Source organism: Delphinapterus leucas, chromosome 20, assembly GCF_059928025.1.
Source record: "Delphinapterus leucas isolate spDelLeu-1000000601 "Yukka" chromosome 20, BTC_Dleu_Yukka2, whole genome shotgun sequence".
NCBI classification, from domain to species: Eukaryota; Metazoa; Chordata; class Mammalia; order Artiodactyla; family Monodontidae; genus Delphinapterus; species Delphinapterus leucas.
Genome location: NC_143148.1, coordinates 14827366 through 14844335, shown reverse-complemented (window position 1 = coordinate 14844335; position 16970 = coordinate 14827366). Strand labels below are relative to the sequence as shown.

The following is a 16970-nucleotide window of genomic DNA, read 5'->3' as shown; positions in this document are numbered from 1 at the left end:
ATCAACACCAAGATAATTTAATCTGACTAGAAATTTAAAACAGCAATCATAGAAATGCTTCAATGAACAAATTATGTACACATTTGAAACAAATAAAAAAATAGAAAATCTTAGCAAAGAAAGGGAGAATAAAAAAAAATGGATTTTTGGAGGGGGCTCTGTTGGGTCTTTGTTGCTGCGCTCGGGCTTTCTCTAGTTGTGGCGGGCGGGGGCTACCCTTCATTGTGGTGCGTAAGCTTCTCATTGTGGTGGCTTGTTGTGCTGTATGGGCTGTAGGGCACACGGGCTTCAGTAGTTGTGGTGCACATGGGCTCAATAGTTGTGGCTCATGGGCTCTAGAGCGCAGGCTCAGTAGTTGTGGCGCACAGGCTTAGTTGCTCTGTGGCATGTGGAATCTTCCCGGACCCGGGATCGAACCTGTGTCCCCTGCATTGGCAGGTGGATTCTTAACCACTGCACCACCAGGGAAGTCCCCAAAATGGAATATTTTTAACTGAAAAATACAGTAGCCAAAGTAAAAGACTCAATGGATGTACTCAAGAACAGAATGGAGGGGAGAGAGGAAAGTATCAATGAACTTATAGAACAAGAGAAATTACCCAATATGAACAACAGAGAGGGAAAATATGCTGAATCCTAGAAGGAAAGGGGAAAGTCAGGCTGAAAAGGCATTCAAAGAAATGGCAGAAAATTCCTCAATTTTGTCAATAAACATAAGCCTACAGATTCAAGAAACTAAGCAAACCCCAAACAGGATAAACCCAAAGAAATCCATGCCAAGACACATCATAATAAAAATTCAGAAAACTAAAAACGAGAAAAAAAATGAAAGCAGCATGAGTAATTATACATTACCTGCAGAGGAACAATGATTTAAATGACAGATTTCTGATCAGAAAACATGACGGCCAGAAGGAAGTAGCACATTTTTCAAGTGCTGAAAGAACTGTCAATCCAGAACTCTATACCAGCAAAAAATATTCTTCATGAATGAAGGTGAAATGAAGACATGCTCAGATGAAGGAAAACTAAGAATCTGTCAGGAGATCTATTATAAGGAAGTTCTTCAAGCAGAAGAGAAATGAAGGAAATGTGGAACATCAGGAGTGAGAAAAAAACATAAAGTAAAAATATGGGTACATTTAATAGATTATCTTTCTCCTGTTGAGTTTCCAAAATTATGTTAGATGGTTGAATCAAAAATGGCTACATTATCTCATGTAGTTCTTAAGGTACATAGAGGAAATATTTAAGATAACTATGCAATAAAGTGGGGGTAAATTAAAGGAGCTCAGTTGAGATAAGGTTTTGAACTGGCTCAATGTTAACAAAAGTAGACTGTGATGAGTTACATATGTATAATGTAATACCTAGGGCAGCTACTAAAAAATTATACAAAGAAATGTACTTAAGAACTCTATAGATAAATCAAAGTAGAATTCTAAAAAAATGCTCAAATAACCCACAGTAAGACATGAAAAGTGAAACAGAGGAACAAAAAAACAGAAGAAAACAACAAAGTGGCAGAGAATGTTCACAGCAGATTTGTAATAACCCCAAACTGGAAACAATTCGAATGTCTTTCAATGGCTGAATGTTTAGAGAAACCATGGTATATCGATACCATAAAAAACTACTCAGAAATTACCCAGAAAAGAACAAATTATTGTACCTGCAACAAGTGGAATTGATCTCAGGAGAATTATGTTGAGTGAAAAAAGCCAATCTTAAAAGGTTATATAGTGATTACATTTATAGAGCACTCCTATATGAAGAAATTATGAAGAATAGATTAGTGGTTGGCAGGGATTAGGAGTGGGGAACAGGGGGAGGAAAGAAGGATGGTTGTGACTACAAAGGGATAGAACAAGGGATCTTTGTGCTGTTTCAAGTTCTATATCTTGATTGTGGTGGTAGTTACATAAATTTACACTAGATAAAATGGTATAGAACTAGAGATACACATACAGAAGTGCATGTAAAATCAGTGAAATCTGATAAGGCCTGTGAATCACACTAGTGTCAAATGTGATATATAACTACAATTACATAAGACATTACCATTAGGAGAAAGTGGATATAGAGTACACAGAGTAGTCTAGGTTATTATTTCTTCAACTTCTATAAATCTATAATTATTTCTAAATAAAAACATTTTTTGGAAGTCCCAGTAGAAAAAATAGACAAAATACATGAATGGGCTATTCACAGAAAAGGAAATTTGAGTTCTATAAATATTTGAAAGGCCTGAATATGAAACAGCTGTGGTATAGGAAGAAGTGAACTTTCACATCCACTGAGCTCTTACCTGACACATAAAAATCACCAGCATTTGAATTCCCATGTAAGGATCTAGAAACCAAAGAAAGAGTTGTTGAAATACATTGAAACTGCTTCTGCTCTGATACAGGTAACTATCCTTGGCTTGATATTTTACATTAACATTTTACAGTATGCATGAATGGTCTTTATCCCTCAATTTGAACCAACCCAAATGCAGGTGACTTTTTTTTCCAAATGGAGAGTCAGTTACCCCAACAACTGAATATTTCTTTTGTTTCTTCACTGCTTTCAAATAGGGAAGAACTTGTGTTTAAAAATGAAAAATTTAAAAATTGGTCTCAAACAAAGGCTATTTTATACTTCTGATGTGTGTATCCTAATTAACATTATGAGGAGAGGGTAAGCAAAATATTATCTTAATTCAGTTTGGTTTATGTATTATTAAAGATATTTTCTATAAATGTTAGTATCTGATCAAAAATAAGAATCCATTTTAAAATTGTTTCTATAAGTCCAGGTTTTCTCTATCCATTTGAGTTTTTAAAAAATAAATGTATTTATTTTTTTGGCTGTGTTGGGTCTTCATTGTTGCATGCGGGCTTTCTCTAGTTGTGGTGAGCAGGGGCTACTTTTTGTTGCGGTGTGTGGGCTTCTCGTTGAGGTGGCTTCTCTTGCTGCGGAGCACAGGCTCTAGGTACATGCGCTTCAGTAGTTGTGGCGCACAGGCTTAGTTGCTCCATGGCATGTGGGATCATCCCAGATCAGGGATCAACCCCGTGTCCCCTGCATTGGCAGGCAGATTCTTAGCCACTGCACCACCAGGGAAGTCCCTATCCATTTGATTCTTATTTTAGAGAAACAAGAAAATAAAGACAGGCAAGAGAGAATTAAAAAACAAAACCTACAACATAATTTTGACAACCAGATTTGTTACTACTGTCATATTTGCTTTCATTCTTTTATTAAAGAAATATTACAGATAAATATAACAAGTGCCTTCACTTCCTAAAAGGCAATCAATGTCATATATGTATCCATGATAAATACACAGTACTGTTCTTTGCATTGTTTTATTAAATTTATAGAAATGTTATACCATGTTTCATTGTACATTTTGCTTTTTTCTGTCAATATTATATAATCTATCCATGTAATGATATATCAAATTTGTATCTTTAAATATTGTGTTCTATCATACAAATAATCACATTGTATCAATCTATTCCTCTACTAATGGAAATGTATGTTCTTTTCAATTTAGAGTAATACAAACCATGATGCAGTGAACATAAAGAGATGCATGAACACATGCATCTCTGTGCATATATGTGGGTGCCTCTGAAGCCAATACACCAAAGTAGAATTGAATGTTCCATATTTATGTGTTTTTAAAGAGATCCTGTTACTCTAAAGTAGTAAATATAGTCTATTTTTTCATTATATAGAATTTTGCTTTTTATATTCTAGTCTTCAATCTGGGTTTTATTTTTGTATATGGTATAAAGAACTAACATTTTTTGTTCATATGAATCTTCCATTTATTGAATAGGCCATCCTTTTCCCAATGATTTCAATAGCACTATAATACACAAAATTCCCATGTCTTTCCTCCAGTCTTCAATTTGTTTCCACTGATTTATTTACTCATAAAGAACACACTGTTTAAATGCTACGAGCTTTGAATAAATATGCAATGATATCTAGTAGTCTATCTTCTCTTTTGTTTTTCACGTTTGTTTCAGCTATTTGTGGCCCTTTACATTCCCATATAAAATACTGAATCAGTTCATGAAATTCTTAAAATATAACTAACTGGTAAAAACTTTGAGTGGAAGTACTTTAAACTTAGTGATTTGTGAGAAAATTTATATATTTTTTTACCATGTCAAGTCTTTTCAGAAAATGTTATTTTTCTCAGAATTTCAAGTGTGACCTTCAAAATGTTTTATAACTTTATATATGTCTTGTAATTCATTATTGTTTATTCTCAGGTATTTTATATCAAGATATTTTCTAATTAACTATTCTAGTATGAGAGGTTATTTTAAGAGTTTTTTTTTTCTCCAATCTTCTTTTTCTTGGTTAAGAGATTGGCTAGGAGCTCAAGTATCATGCTGGCATGCTGATGAAAATATCTTATTTCAGGTTTTAAAGATAATGCTGGATAAATATTATCATTAGATAAGATATCTGCTGAAGATTTTTGATGATCAGCTTTCTCATTATACAATTTGTCACCTTGGTAAGAACTGTGTCACAAATGTGACTTCTTCAAACGGCTTTCCCACATTCACAGTTTTCTGCTCTAGATCCGATAATGTACTGTGCAAGGTGCTAATTCCTTCCAAAGGCTTTTCCATATTCACAAGATTCAGAGTTTCTATTCCTAATGAGTATGAATTCTCTGGTGTCTAACAAGGTGTGACTTTTGGCTGAAAGCCTTACCACACTCATTACAATGATAAGGCTTCTCACCTGTATGTTTTCTCATATGAAGTGTAAGAGATGAGATTTGAGAAAAGGCTTTTCCACATTTACTACAGTCAAAGGGTTTCTCACCTGTATGACCTCGTATATGTATAGTAAGGGAGGAACTTTGGGAGAAAGCTTTTCCACATTTATTACATTCATAAGGTTTCTCACCTGTATGACCTCTCATATGTACAATAAGGGAAGTTCTTTGAGAGAAAGCTTTTCCACATTCATTACATACATAGGGTTTCTCACCTGTATGACTTCTCATATGTAAATTAAGCAATGAGCACTGAGAGAAAGCTTTCCCACATTTATCACATTCATAAGGCTTTTCCCCTGTGTGACTTCTCAGATGAAGAGTAAGGGAAGCAATTTGAGAGAAGGCTTTACCACATTCATTACAATCATAAGGTTTCTCTCCAGTGTGAACTTTCTGATGTGTAATAAAGTTTTGCTTTTGGCTGAAGGCTTTACCACATTCATTACATTCATAGGGTTTCTCTCCAGAATGAATTTTTTCATGAGCAATGAGATTTGATTTCTGGCTAAAGGCTTTGCCACATTCCTTACATATATAGGGTTTTTCTCCAGTATGAATTCTCTGGTGTCTAACAAGATTTGACATCTGAATGAAAGCTTTCCCACATTCATTACATTCATAAGGTTTCTCTCTAGTATGAATCTTCTGGTGTGTAATGAAGTTCTTTTTGTGGCTGAAGGCTTTTCTACATTCCTTACATTCATAAGGTTTCTCACCAGTATGACTTCTCATATGTACAGTAAGGGCTGAGCTTTGAGAGAAGGATTTTCCACATTCATTACATTCATAAGGTTTCTCACCTGTATGAATTCTCACATGTATAATAAGCATGGAAAACTGAGAGAAGGCTTTTCCACATTTATCACATTTATAAGGTTTCTCTCCTGTATGACTTCTCATATGAAGAGCAAGAGATGCTATTCGAGGGAAGGCTTTACCACATTCATTACATGCATAAGGTTTCTCCCCAGTATGAACTTTCTGATGTGCAATGAGGCTTTGCTTCTGGCTGAATGCTTTTCCACACTCATTACATTCATAAGGTTTCTCTCCAGTATGAATTTTTTCATGATCAATGAGATTTGATTTCTGGCTGAAGGATTTCCCACACTCCTTACATGCATAGGGTTTCTCTCCAGTATGGATTCTTTGATGTCTAATGAGATTTGACATTTTAATGAAAGCTTTTCCACATTCATTACATTCGTAAGACTGCTCCCTACTGTGGATTTTATGATGTTTAATGAGTTTTTCCTTTTGGCTGAAGGCTTTTCTACATTTTTTACATTCATAGGGTTTCTCTCCAGTATGAATTCTCAGGTGTCTTATGAGGTCCAAAGTTTGATCAAAACCTTTTCCACAATGATTACACTTAAAGGGGGTTACTACAAGATGGGATAAGCTATTGCCAAATGATTTCATAGGTTCATTATATTCACAATGTTCTTTTCTTATAAGGATTCTCTCATTATTATAATAGTTGAAATTATTATGTTCTAAACACTTTCCAAATAAGTCGTATTTATAGAGATTGTGACTGGAAGGAAAAAAGTCTGAGTTTGGAGAAAATGCATTTGCAAATTTCTTATGACATTCATTCACTTTTTCTTCAGTCAGTGTTTTTGTGAATTTATCTTCAAGTTGTGTCAAAAGTCTGTCCTGGATTTTCTGATGCTCATCCATCCCCCATATTTCTCCTAAAACAAATTGCAAATAAATATCACTTGTAAATTTTTCCAATATTATATCAAAAAAATTTTTTAAATATACTAGTATGGGATTGGTTCTTAGCTTATGGCCTAGTGTCCTATTAAGCAAATTCCAGGTACATATAGCTTCTATTTCCTAAGCTTTAGGAAATTCCAGGAAAGGAAATATGAGTAGAGACAGATATTTATGAATACAAATAGCTTTGACTGCTTTTAAATGGGATCTGAAAGAAAAAAGGTAAACTGTTGGATAAATAAGAGGGAGAATTCAGAATGTACAAATTAAGAAGAAATAGCGATAGAGAAAAAGACAAAAACAGGAAGCTAAAAACTCATAAAAGTACTTTACAGGACTCCATTTAAATAAACTTTTTGACATAATTTTCTGGAAAATATAAATGACCAAAACTGACTCTATAAGATGTAGAAAACAAATACCAATTTCCACAAAATAAACAGAAAAATATGAAAAGAAATACCCCAAAACAAAACAAATAGAAAAGGCCCAGAGATATTATCATGGGAATTTAAACAAACACCTAAGGGACAGCTGTCATGCTGTACAAAATATTATTAAAGAAAAAAGAATTCCCATTTTTTTGTGTGTGAGACAAACATAATATTAACACCAACATCTGATAAAGATGACAACCAAAAAAGCAAACTATACACCAATTTCATTTTTGAATATCAATGCAAAAACTCTACATATCAAAATGACCCGGAAGAAAAAACAAGTGACCCAAAAGCACATTAAATATAAGACATATATATGTTGTTTTTTTCCAGGAATATGTTTCAATATTAGAAAATCTATTACTATAAGTAAATACATTAACAGGTCAAAAGTGAAAAATCAAGTAATCGTTCCAAAGATATTAAAAAGATGATAAAATTCAACACCTATTTTCCATAAAAATCACTTTATAAAATGGGAACAGACAGACACTTATTTAACTTGAGAAAAAGCACAGTATAACTTAAACCCTGGCACTGTTCTTAATGGGAAAAATCCCAAAGCATTCACATTAAAGTCAGGAATAAGAAAAAGATAAGTACTATCACAACTATTATTACAGTACAGGGTAGTGTATTAAATAAGAGAAAGAAATGAGGTATAAAAACTTGGAAAGGAAAGGTAAAGTTAACATTATTTGTCAATACTAAAACTGTTAACTTGCAAAATTGATTCAACTGAAAAATTATAAAAAGTAAAAAATTAAATTCACTATATATAGTAAATTAATATTCAGTTTCAGTAACCTTCATATATACAAACAACTATTTAGAAAATATAGCAAAAGACTACACTTACAATGACAAGAAAAATATGAAAAATCTGGGAATAAATTTAATAAGAAATGTCTAAAAATTATAAGAAAAATTTAAAATGCACACACAGATTTGAACAAATGAAAGTGTTATAGGTTGAATTGTGTGTTCCCCCTTTAAAATATATGTTTAAGCCCTAACCCCCAGTACCTCAGAACGTGAAGTTATTTGAAAATAAGGTCATTGCAGATGTAGTTAGTTAAGATGAGGTCATACTGGAGTAAGGTAAGCCCCTAATCTAATATGACTGGTGTTCTTATAAAAAGAATGCCACATGAAGAGACAGAACACAGGGAGAACACTATGTGAAGATAAAGACACAAATTGGAGTTATGCTGCCACAAGCCAAAGAATGTCTGGGGATACCAGAAGCTGAAAGATACAAGGAATCTTCTCCTATAGGTTTCAGAAGGAACATTGCCCTACTTACACCTTGACTGTGTATTTCTAGCCTCTACTTCATTATGGCAGCTCTAGGAAACTAAGACAAAAGGTGTATCACATTCCTGGAAAAGAATATTCGATAGCAAAAATGGAAATTATTTGCAAGTTAACCTATCAACTTAAAGTGGGTTCAATAAAAATGTTTGAAAATGCAAGTAAATAACAGCTCAAGGGAAAATGATACTAGGGGTTGCCAGCAGAGAGGAAGACATGGGTAAGAGAAGAAAAATTACTTTTCAATATATATCCTATTGTACTTTAAAAATTTTGTACTACAAGTATGTATTATATATTTAAAAAAGTGAATAAATAAAATTGCTCTGAACAATACAGTAATTAATAAAATGAGAACAAACAATAGGAAGGTAAAAATTGGATAAAAGAATCAGAATAGGGACTTCGCTGGTGATCCAATGGGTAAGACTCCGCGCTCCCAATGCTGGGGGCCTGAGTTCGATCCCTGGTTGGGGAACTAGATCCTGCATGCATGTTGCAACTAAGAGTCTGCATGTCACAACTAAGAAGTCCGTATGCTGCAACTAAGAGTCCACGTGCTGCAACGAAGATCCTGCATGTCGCAACTAAGATCCAGCACAGCCAAAGTAAATAAATAAATATTTAAAAAAAAGAAGAATCAGAATATAAAACAGAAAGAGCCTGTGTAGCATGATTGAAAGGGAAAACAAAGAGTGGGAAATTATGCTTAAATATGGCCTCATAAATACATGAATTTATCTCTGATCCTACACAAAACCACACTAAAATTAGATAAGGAAAAAGATATAAACTAACAAAGACAAAGACCACTCTTCCACCCTAGAGAAGATGGGAGATTACTCTCTTGAGAAATATAAGCAGAAAGGCTCTAGAGTCAAGGACACCAGGCAGAGAAATTCGGAGATAAGGAACTGGCTCAAATGTAGAATAAATGAACGTCTACATACCCAAAGGTGAGACATTCAGTCCCCAGTGGCTGCTTAGCTCTAGGAGAGGAAAATGGAGATTTTTCTCCCTCTCTGCCAGACTGAGAATAAAGTAAAGGAAAAATTCTTGTGAAGCTATAATGCAGGTAAAGTTAGAGACGTGGTTGCAGATTATAAATGTAGAAAAGAAGGCAGAATACTAAGCTTAAGCTATTGAGTCCCCTCAGTTCAGGGAAACAGAAAAGCTCAATTAAGCAAAAGGTGTTGAGGGAGAAGGTAAGATCAGGTCTTTAAGGTACTATCCAAGTAGAAGTGGAAAAGAGTTCCAAGGGCAAGATCAAAATATCAAATGTGACAGAAAAGACTCCATGTTTTAAGATGGTGAAATGAAAAAGTATCTGATCTCTTTTCCTCTATACAAACAGGAATGAAAAGTCATTGATTCTTCAATAATCCTAGGTGGTGGCCGTAACCCCAATTATAATAAATGAGTTAGTGTTGACAAATACAGTGAAGGGTGGAATAGGGAAAAAAGGATTCTAAGAGAAGACAGCTGTTCATGCTGATCTTGGGCACAGCAAGCAGCTGACATTGTCAAAGTGGATATCACACCTTGAAGGGCAGAATTAAGTAACCCCTGATTACAACATGGAAATTTGGGAGTAGAGACTGATTACAGGAGACTTGACATCCCAAGGTATGTCAAGGAAGCCAGGGCTGAACGAGGAAACACTGTGAAATACTGTCTTTTTAGGAAGAAGTCTGTTGGGGTGAGAGTGTAAGATTCAGAGTTATGAGAAGAATTGCAGCTGCAGTTCCTTTTTGGATGAGAAGAAGTAAAACCTAAACATATTCACAAAACCATGTAGAATAAAAGGCTTTAGTATGAAGAACAGATGCATTCCTATACATCAAGAGTCGGCAAACATTTTCTTAAAGGTCAGATAGTAAATATTTTAGGCTTCGTGGGTCATACAGTCTTTGACACAACTATTCAACTTTGCCTCTGCAATGTGAAAGTATTAATAGTTAAGATGTAAATGATTCATTGTGGCTATATTCCAGTAAAACTTTATTTACAGAAACAAGTGGCTGGCCTACAGGTCATAGTTTGCAGATTCCTGCTCTAGATCAGAGAACTTTCTTTCCTTCCCTAACAATATCCTTCTTTAAAAGTCAGGTCAAGGAGGAACTATCCTCACTCATAAATGAGAAGGTACTGGAATCAGATCTCTAAAAAAGTATAAGAGAAAAAAGAAAAGAAACATGAGATAAAGAAAGCAGACAAAAAATTCAAGCTAAAACAATTGACACATAGTAAATGAAAATCTTGATTAAATGTATTGCCATGAATGAAAAAACTTAATGAAAATATCAACTATAAATGAGCTCAAAATAGAGATACAAATGCATGAGGAAGAAACAATGAGAAAACAAAAAGGGCTAAAAAAAATTAACTAGCAGAACCAAGAAAGAAAGAAAAGAGAGAAATAAAACCATCCAAAGTAATGAACACCATGCAAGTGGGGGGAAAAAAGAGAGACAGATAGGCTACATAAAGACTTTTAGGGACCCCCCTGGTGGTCTAGTGGTTAAGACTTCACCTTCCAGTGCAGGGGGTGTGGGTTTGATCCCTGGTCAGGGAGCTAAGATTCCCTCATGCCTTGGGGCCAAAAAACATAAAACAGAAGCAATACTATAACAAATTCAATAAAGACTTTTAAAATGGTCATCAAAAAAAAAACCTTAAAAAATTTAAAAACTTTAAGTATTGAAATTACAGTAAGGTAACCTCATATTGCAAAACAAGATAGTGGATAAAGCAGAAATTCTGAAGCATCACTGGGCTTATAGGAAGTAGCATAAATCTCCAAGAACACTACAATCCTCTCCAACAACCATGCCTGAGCACCATACACACAAAAAATGAACAAAATAAAAACAAGTATTAGCTAAAGTCAGGTCTGAGAGAGAACAGACCTGAAAACAACCTGCAAGACAGATCTGTCTTGAGTACCTATGCAAAGCCTTGTTAACTAAAGTATAAGGCTCTTGGGCCATCAATAAAGAAGAGAAGCTCAACTAAGATTCCTACAAAAAGCCAGGACCTTCAAAGAATGTTCAACTGATCCTCACTTGGTAACGCCTCTTGGCACCCACCAGAAGTACATGCAAATCATCTTCAGAGGAAAGCAACCCCAATTTAGGACAACAGAATTAGCACAAATTAAGATTTTAAAAATTTAAATTTAGGATCAGCAATCATCAACTATGTGAAGAACCAAAATACACTGAGTCCTCAAAAACAAGATATTTAAACCTGAGAACTTAAAATACTGGAACTGTCAGATACTGAATACAAAAGAGTTATGTACAGTATTTTTAAAGAAACAAATGATAGAAACACAAAGCTGAAGAAGCCACAGAAATTACTAGGAAGAATCAGAAAGATGTGAGAAGAAAAAAACATAGCAAAAACAAAAAGAAGAGGAACTTACAAAAATACAAAATACTACTACTAAAAATTTTTCAAAGGTGGATGAATTAAAAAGATGAATAAACATGATTGAAGAGAGAATTAACAAAATGGAAGATTTATCTGAAGTAATTACTGAGAAGGCAACACAGAGATACAGAGGAAGAAAATAGCAAAGGATATTTAAAAATATGGAGAAAAAAAGGTCTAGCATCTATCTAATATGACTCTCAGTGGTAGAGTGTTAAGGCAATGAATGAGAGCCAATATTTGATGATGCTAGCTGAGAATGTTGCAGTATTTATGGAAGACATAAATAAGAAGACAACACTATGAATAATTTTATACAAACATTTGAAAACACAGATGAAACAAATTGTTAAATATAACAGATGGCCCTGGAACATCAATATATGGTAACCTTCTTAAAATACAGAGGAAATTTAAATATTTATGGCAATTTCTTTGTTCAACTCTGTGAAAATTAATTCGAAAACCAGGATTAAAATGGTATCTTTCTGGAAAATTACAGCCTATTATCAAAAACTATTGCCAAGAGAGAAAAAAACATCTATATAGAACAGTTATAAAAGGAACAATGGAGAAGGGCTTCCCTGGTGGCGCAGTGGTTGAGAGTCCGCCTGCCGATGCAGGGGACACAGGTTCGTGCCCCGGTCCCGGAAGATCCCACATGCTGCGGAGCGGCTGGGCCCGTGAGCCATGGCTGCTGAGCCTGCACGTCCAGAGCCTGTGCTCCGCAACGGGAGAGGCCACAACAGTGAGAGGCCCACGTACCGCAAAAAAAAAAAAAGGAACAATGGAGAAAAGCTGTCAAAGAAACTTCCCTCAAAAATCTGCAAGGTCCAAATAGTTCAACAGGTAAGATAAATAAAAATTTTATGGGAGTTTTATGCCAATGCTATATAAATGTTCTAGAACGTGAAGAAAAGATTCTAAATTTTATTTACAAAACCGGTGTAACATTGACTTCAAAGCTTGACAGAGTTAGGATATTTAAATTCATAGCAAAAATGTAAGTATGATTCATTATTAAGAAATATTTAAATAATATTCACCCATATACACAAAAGGAAAAAGAATCATATGATAAATCTCCTGTAAGAAAAGATTGTTATTTTAACTATGTGAACTTTAACGGTGGTAAAAAGTACTTTAAAGAGCAATGAGTGACCAGAAAAAAATACTAGAAAAACAAGAGAAACGGCTAATCACCTTAATATGTTAAGAATTCATATAAATTAAGAACTCAACAGAAAAAAAGGGGCATAAAACACAAACTGTTCATAAAAAAGAAATATAGATAGATTTTAAACATATGAAAAGATGCTTGCCTTCATTTATAATAAACGAAATGCAAATTCAAACTATAGTAAGTTATTTTTCATTTATCAAACTGGCAATGATTTAAGGAATGCTAATAGACTAAGTTGCAGAAATTGTCAGTAGAAGTATAAATTGTTATCTCCTTGAAGAGCAAAAAAAGACATCACAATATCTTTCAAATTAAAAATATATGTATGTATATGTATGCATGTATACATATATATGTGTACGCATTATACATATGTATACCCATGTATCACAAACACACAAGCACATGCATATATACGTGACAAATGTAGCAGAAAATGGGAGATAACAGAAAAGTAGGACTGACTTTAAAACTTTATCGAAGTAAAAGGATTGTAGTCATTACTGAAGTATGAGAGCAAAAGCTAAATTACAGTGGGAAGTGTGACTATGGGTACAAAATATGATGCTAAAGCATTTACAATGGAAGGAAAAAGACAAAATAGTAAAGGACTCTAAATGTCAACAAGTTTATTTAAACAACTTCAATTCTGTAAATATCTGAACGTAAAAGGAAAGGAGCCTATGTAAAAAGGTGGGCAGAAAGACTAGAATGATTACCAAAGCAAAGCTGGGAATGAATTAGGAAATGTTGATATCTAACACAGAGGTAAGAAAGCTAACTGGTCTTTTAGGTTCTGAGGAAAGAAGTTAAGAATATTATCTAGAAATGACATCTTACATATATAAAAAATTCACACCAATTGTCACTACAAAGTTCTATGGCCTTAAAAAAAATAACTTTGAAGAACATTTCAGAGGGATCAAAAACTTACAGATTAACAATTAAAGGGCCCTGGCCCCTCCTCACCTGTATGGTTCCTTCCCACTAACCTGGACAATGTCTCTTTGACACTTCTTCCTCCACCACCCATGGTTCTTCTTGCTCCAACTTGAAAATCACATCAGGTTTGGTGAATGGACATCCTGTCAAAGGGAAGTGACATAAGATTTGGGCATAAATACTAGGAACAATCATTCAAGAACTGAGGCTGGCCCAGGGAAACCAGGCTTTCTGAAGGACAAGAAAACTATGTTTTCTAGGAATACTGCCGCTTGAAACATAACCAAGGATGACATTTTGCTTTGAAAGCTGCAGCATGCACATGAATGTGAGCAAAGGCACCTAAAGGTCACACTCAGGCTAACATTTAAAGGTTTCACACATTTCAGAAACACTGAGGGAAAAAAAGGTAATTTACTCCCAGAGTTTTAGTTATATAGGAAACTACCCTTACCCACAGTGATTAAGTTGTTATAGTTTTCTAGCATCACATTCCAGTACAGGTTCCTTTGAGCAGGATCCAACTGCTGCCACTCTTCCTCAGTGAAGTCAATAGCCACATCTTTGAATGTCACTGTTTCCTGTAACAACATATTCCCACTCAATCTGGAGTCATCCATCTTAGATGTAGTGGACAAAACATATTGAAACTTGTTCTGATAGTACACAAAGGTAAGAGATTATAAAATAAATTTTACCTGTTTTTGTTATTGTCTGAAAGAAAAATATCATTTTAGCAACATCCTGTCAGTTTATGTTCATTCATTGATTTAGCAAGCACACATTTTTAATAACTACTGTGAGTTAAAGAGATCTTGGGTACTAATTTATACTGAGTGTAAAAACTGGGGGAATACAAAACTGTACTAAAGTTAATTGGTCTGGGAACTCACTAGATCCCTGTGATTCATTGGTACATGAAAAAATGAAAATAGGATTTGGATGGAAGCAGAAATGGGGAGAGAATGACTTTGAAGTATAGTAGGAACATCCAAACAGAGATATTCATTGATTTAGCAGTTGCATATATTGTTCATTAGATCAGAAGAAATCTAGATTGAAAATGAGAATTTATTGTTCATAAGCCTATAACAGGTGTCTGCAGCCACGAAAACTGGATATATTTTTGTTCAGAGTTCACATATACTGAAAAAAGAGTGCCACAAATAGAATGCTACAAATACCAACAGATATAGAAAAAAGATTAATGAAGTTTTTTTTAAATGGTCTGAACATGAATTACAACCAGAACTGTGAGAAAACAGTACCAAGAAAGATTAAAGTGTCAAAAATGAGGGACTGGTAACAAATTTCTTCAAAGAAGTGTGATTTGAACAAAGAAATCAAATGCACTTTTTCTAGTTAAAAACCAACATGCCCCAAAAATATAAACATAAGAAAAAAATCTTCAACAGCACTGGAAAAAAGGTAGCTTTCCATATTTCCTATACTTTGAGGAATGTCTATGAGATGGGGTAAGATAAAAGGAAATCACCAGGAGCTGGCTCATAAAAAATGTTTCTGATAATTTATTTCTAGGTCCTAAAAGGACCCTATGACCATGAACATCCACTAAAGTTGAGAGTATGCTGTGGGAATAATGGAAACTCCTCTTTTGGAGCCCTTTTCTGCTGAAGACCAAGGACTTATAAACAATCAGGCTTAAGAAACCAAAAGCAATCATGGCAAAATAAGACATCCCTCTGCAGTGGCCCCACTGCAAAAACAGTAATTTGGCATCCATCTATGGACAAAAGTGCCTTTGCGGGAACTGTGGGGTCCAGCACCGTATGCTAAGGGACTGCGAAGGAGTCTTGCCTACCCACACGTTAAGTTATAAGCATACAGACCTCAGTCCTGGCTATAGACCCTGAGAGGCATGTGACTGACTCTAGCCTCTCTTGGTCATGGTCCAGAAGCCCCCAGAAAATGACTGTCTTAGACAAGCACCCAATGGAAGACAGAGCTTTTGTGAAAGTACACATCTCCAGCCAAGAAGTTCCAGTACATCAGTGGAGCAAAAAATACAAGTTTGGACTCATCAGAGAGGGTAAGAGGAACAGTGTGACTTTACCTACTTCACCCCTCCACCAAGGCAACACAGCTTAGGGCCAAGAGACATCTTGGCCCATGATTTCGTTCATGAAGGAAAATAAGGATGTGTGAGTACCCTGCTTTCCCAGCTATGTGGGATGGTGCCAAAGAGTGTCATTTTTCTCTCATCACATCCAAAGTACTGAATTGTGAGCTGTGTCACTGAAAAGTCTGAGACAGCAGCAGATAACATTCTCAGAGGACATTACAGAGAAGCGGATCTTACTAACTGTGCTAAGGACACCATCAAGAAGTAAAAAAGAGGAGTCAAATAAATAAAATAAAAAATGAAAGAGGAGACATTATGACTGATATCACAGGTACAATGACCATGAGAGACTGCTATGAACAATTATATGGTAACAAAGTGGATAACCTAGAAGAAACATAGAAACATACAACCTACCAAGACTGAATCATGAAGGAATAAAAAATCAGAACAGACCAATAATGAATAAGGAGTTGAATCAGTAATCAAAATCTTTCAATAGAGAAAACCCTCCCCTCCCACCAAAAAAAGAAAAGCCGAGGACTAGATGGCTTCCCTGGTGAATTCTACCAATCATTCAAAGATGAACAGATGCCAGTCTTTCTCATACTTTCCAAAAAATAGAACTGGAGGGAACATTCCCAAACTCATTTTACAAGGCCAACATTACCCTGATACCAAAGGCAGATAAGGACACTACAAGAAAAACTATAGGCAAATATCTCTAATGAATATAGATGCAGAATTTTTCAACAAAATATAGGCATACTAAATTCAACAGCATGTTAAAAGGATCATACACCACAATCAAGAAGGATTCATTCCTGGGATGCAAGGATAGTTCAACATATGCAAATCAATACATGTGATACATCACTTTAATAGAATGAAAGACAAAAATTATATGATCATTTCAATAGATGCAGAAAAAACACTTGACAAAATACAACATCCTTTTGTGATAAAAACTCTCAACAAACTGAGTATAGAAGGAACATACCTCAGCATAAACAAGGACATATATGATAAGCCAACAACAATATCATATCC

The 16970-nt window shown here is 34.7% G+C and overlaps 1 protein-coding gene across 1 annotated transcript in view; it reads right to left on the bottom strand.

The window, feature by feature from the left end:
* Positions 1 to 4563: 4563 nt before the first annotated feature.
* ZNF569 (zinc finger protein 569) overlaps positions 4564 to 16970 on the bottom strand; it is a 60292-nt gene continuing 47885 nt past the window's right edge. The window contains exons 4-6 of the mRNA XM_030761355.2: positions 14292 to 14418; positions 13888 to 13980; positions 4564 to 6495 (exon numbers count right to left, since the gene is read on the bottom strand). Of these exons, the coding sequence (XP_030617215.1) occupies positions 4670 to 6495; positions 13888 to 13980; positions 14292 to 14418 (2046 nt within the window). The 3' untranslated portion in view covers positions 4564 to 4669. The remainder of the gene's footprint in view (positions 6496 to 13887; positions 13981 to 14291; positions 14419 to 16970) is intronic.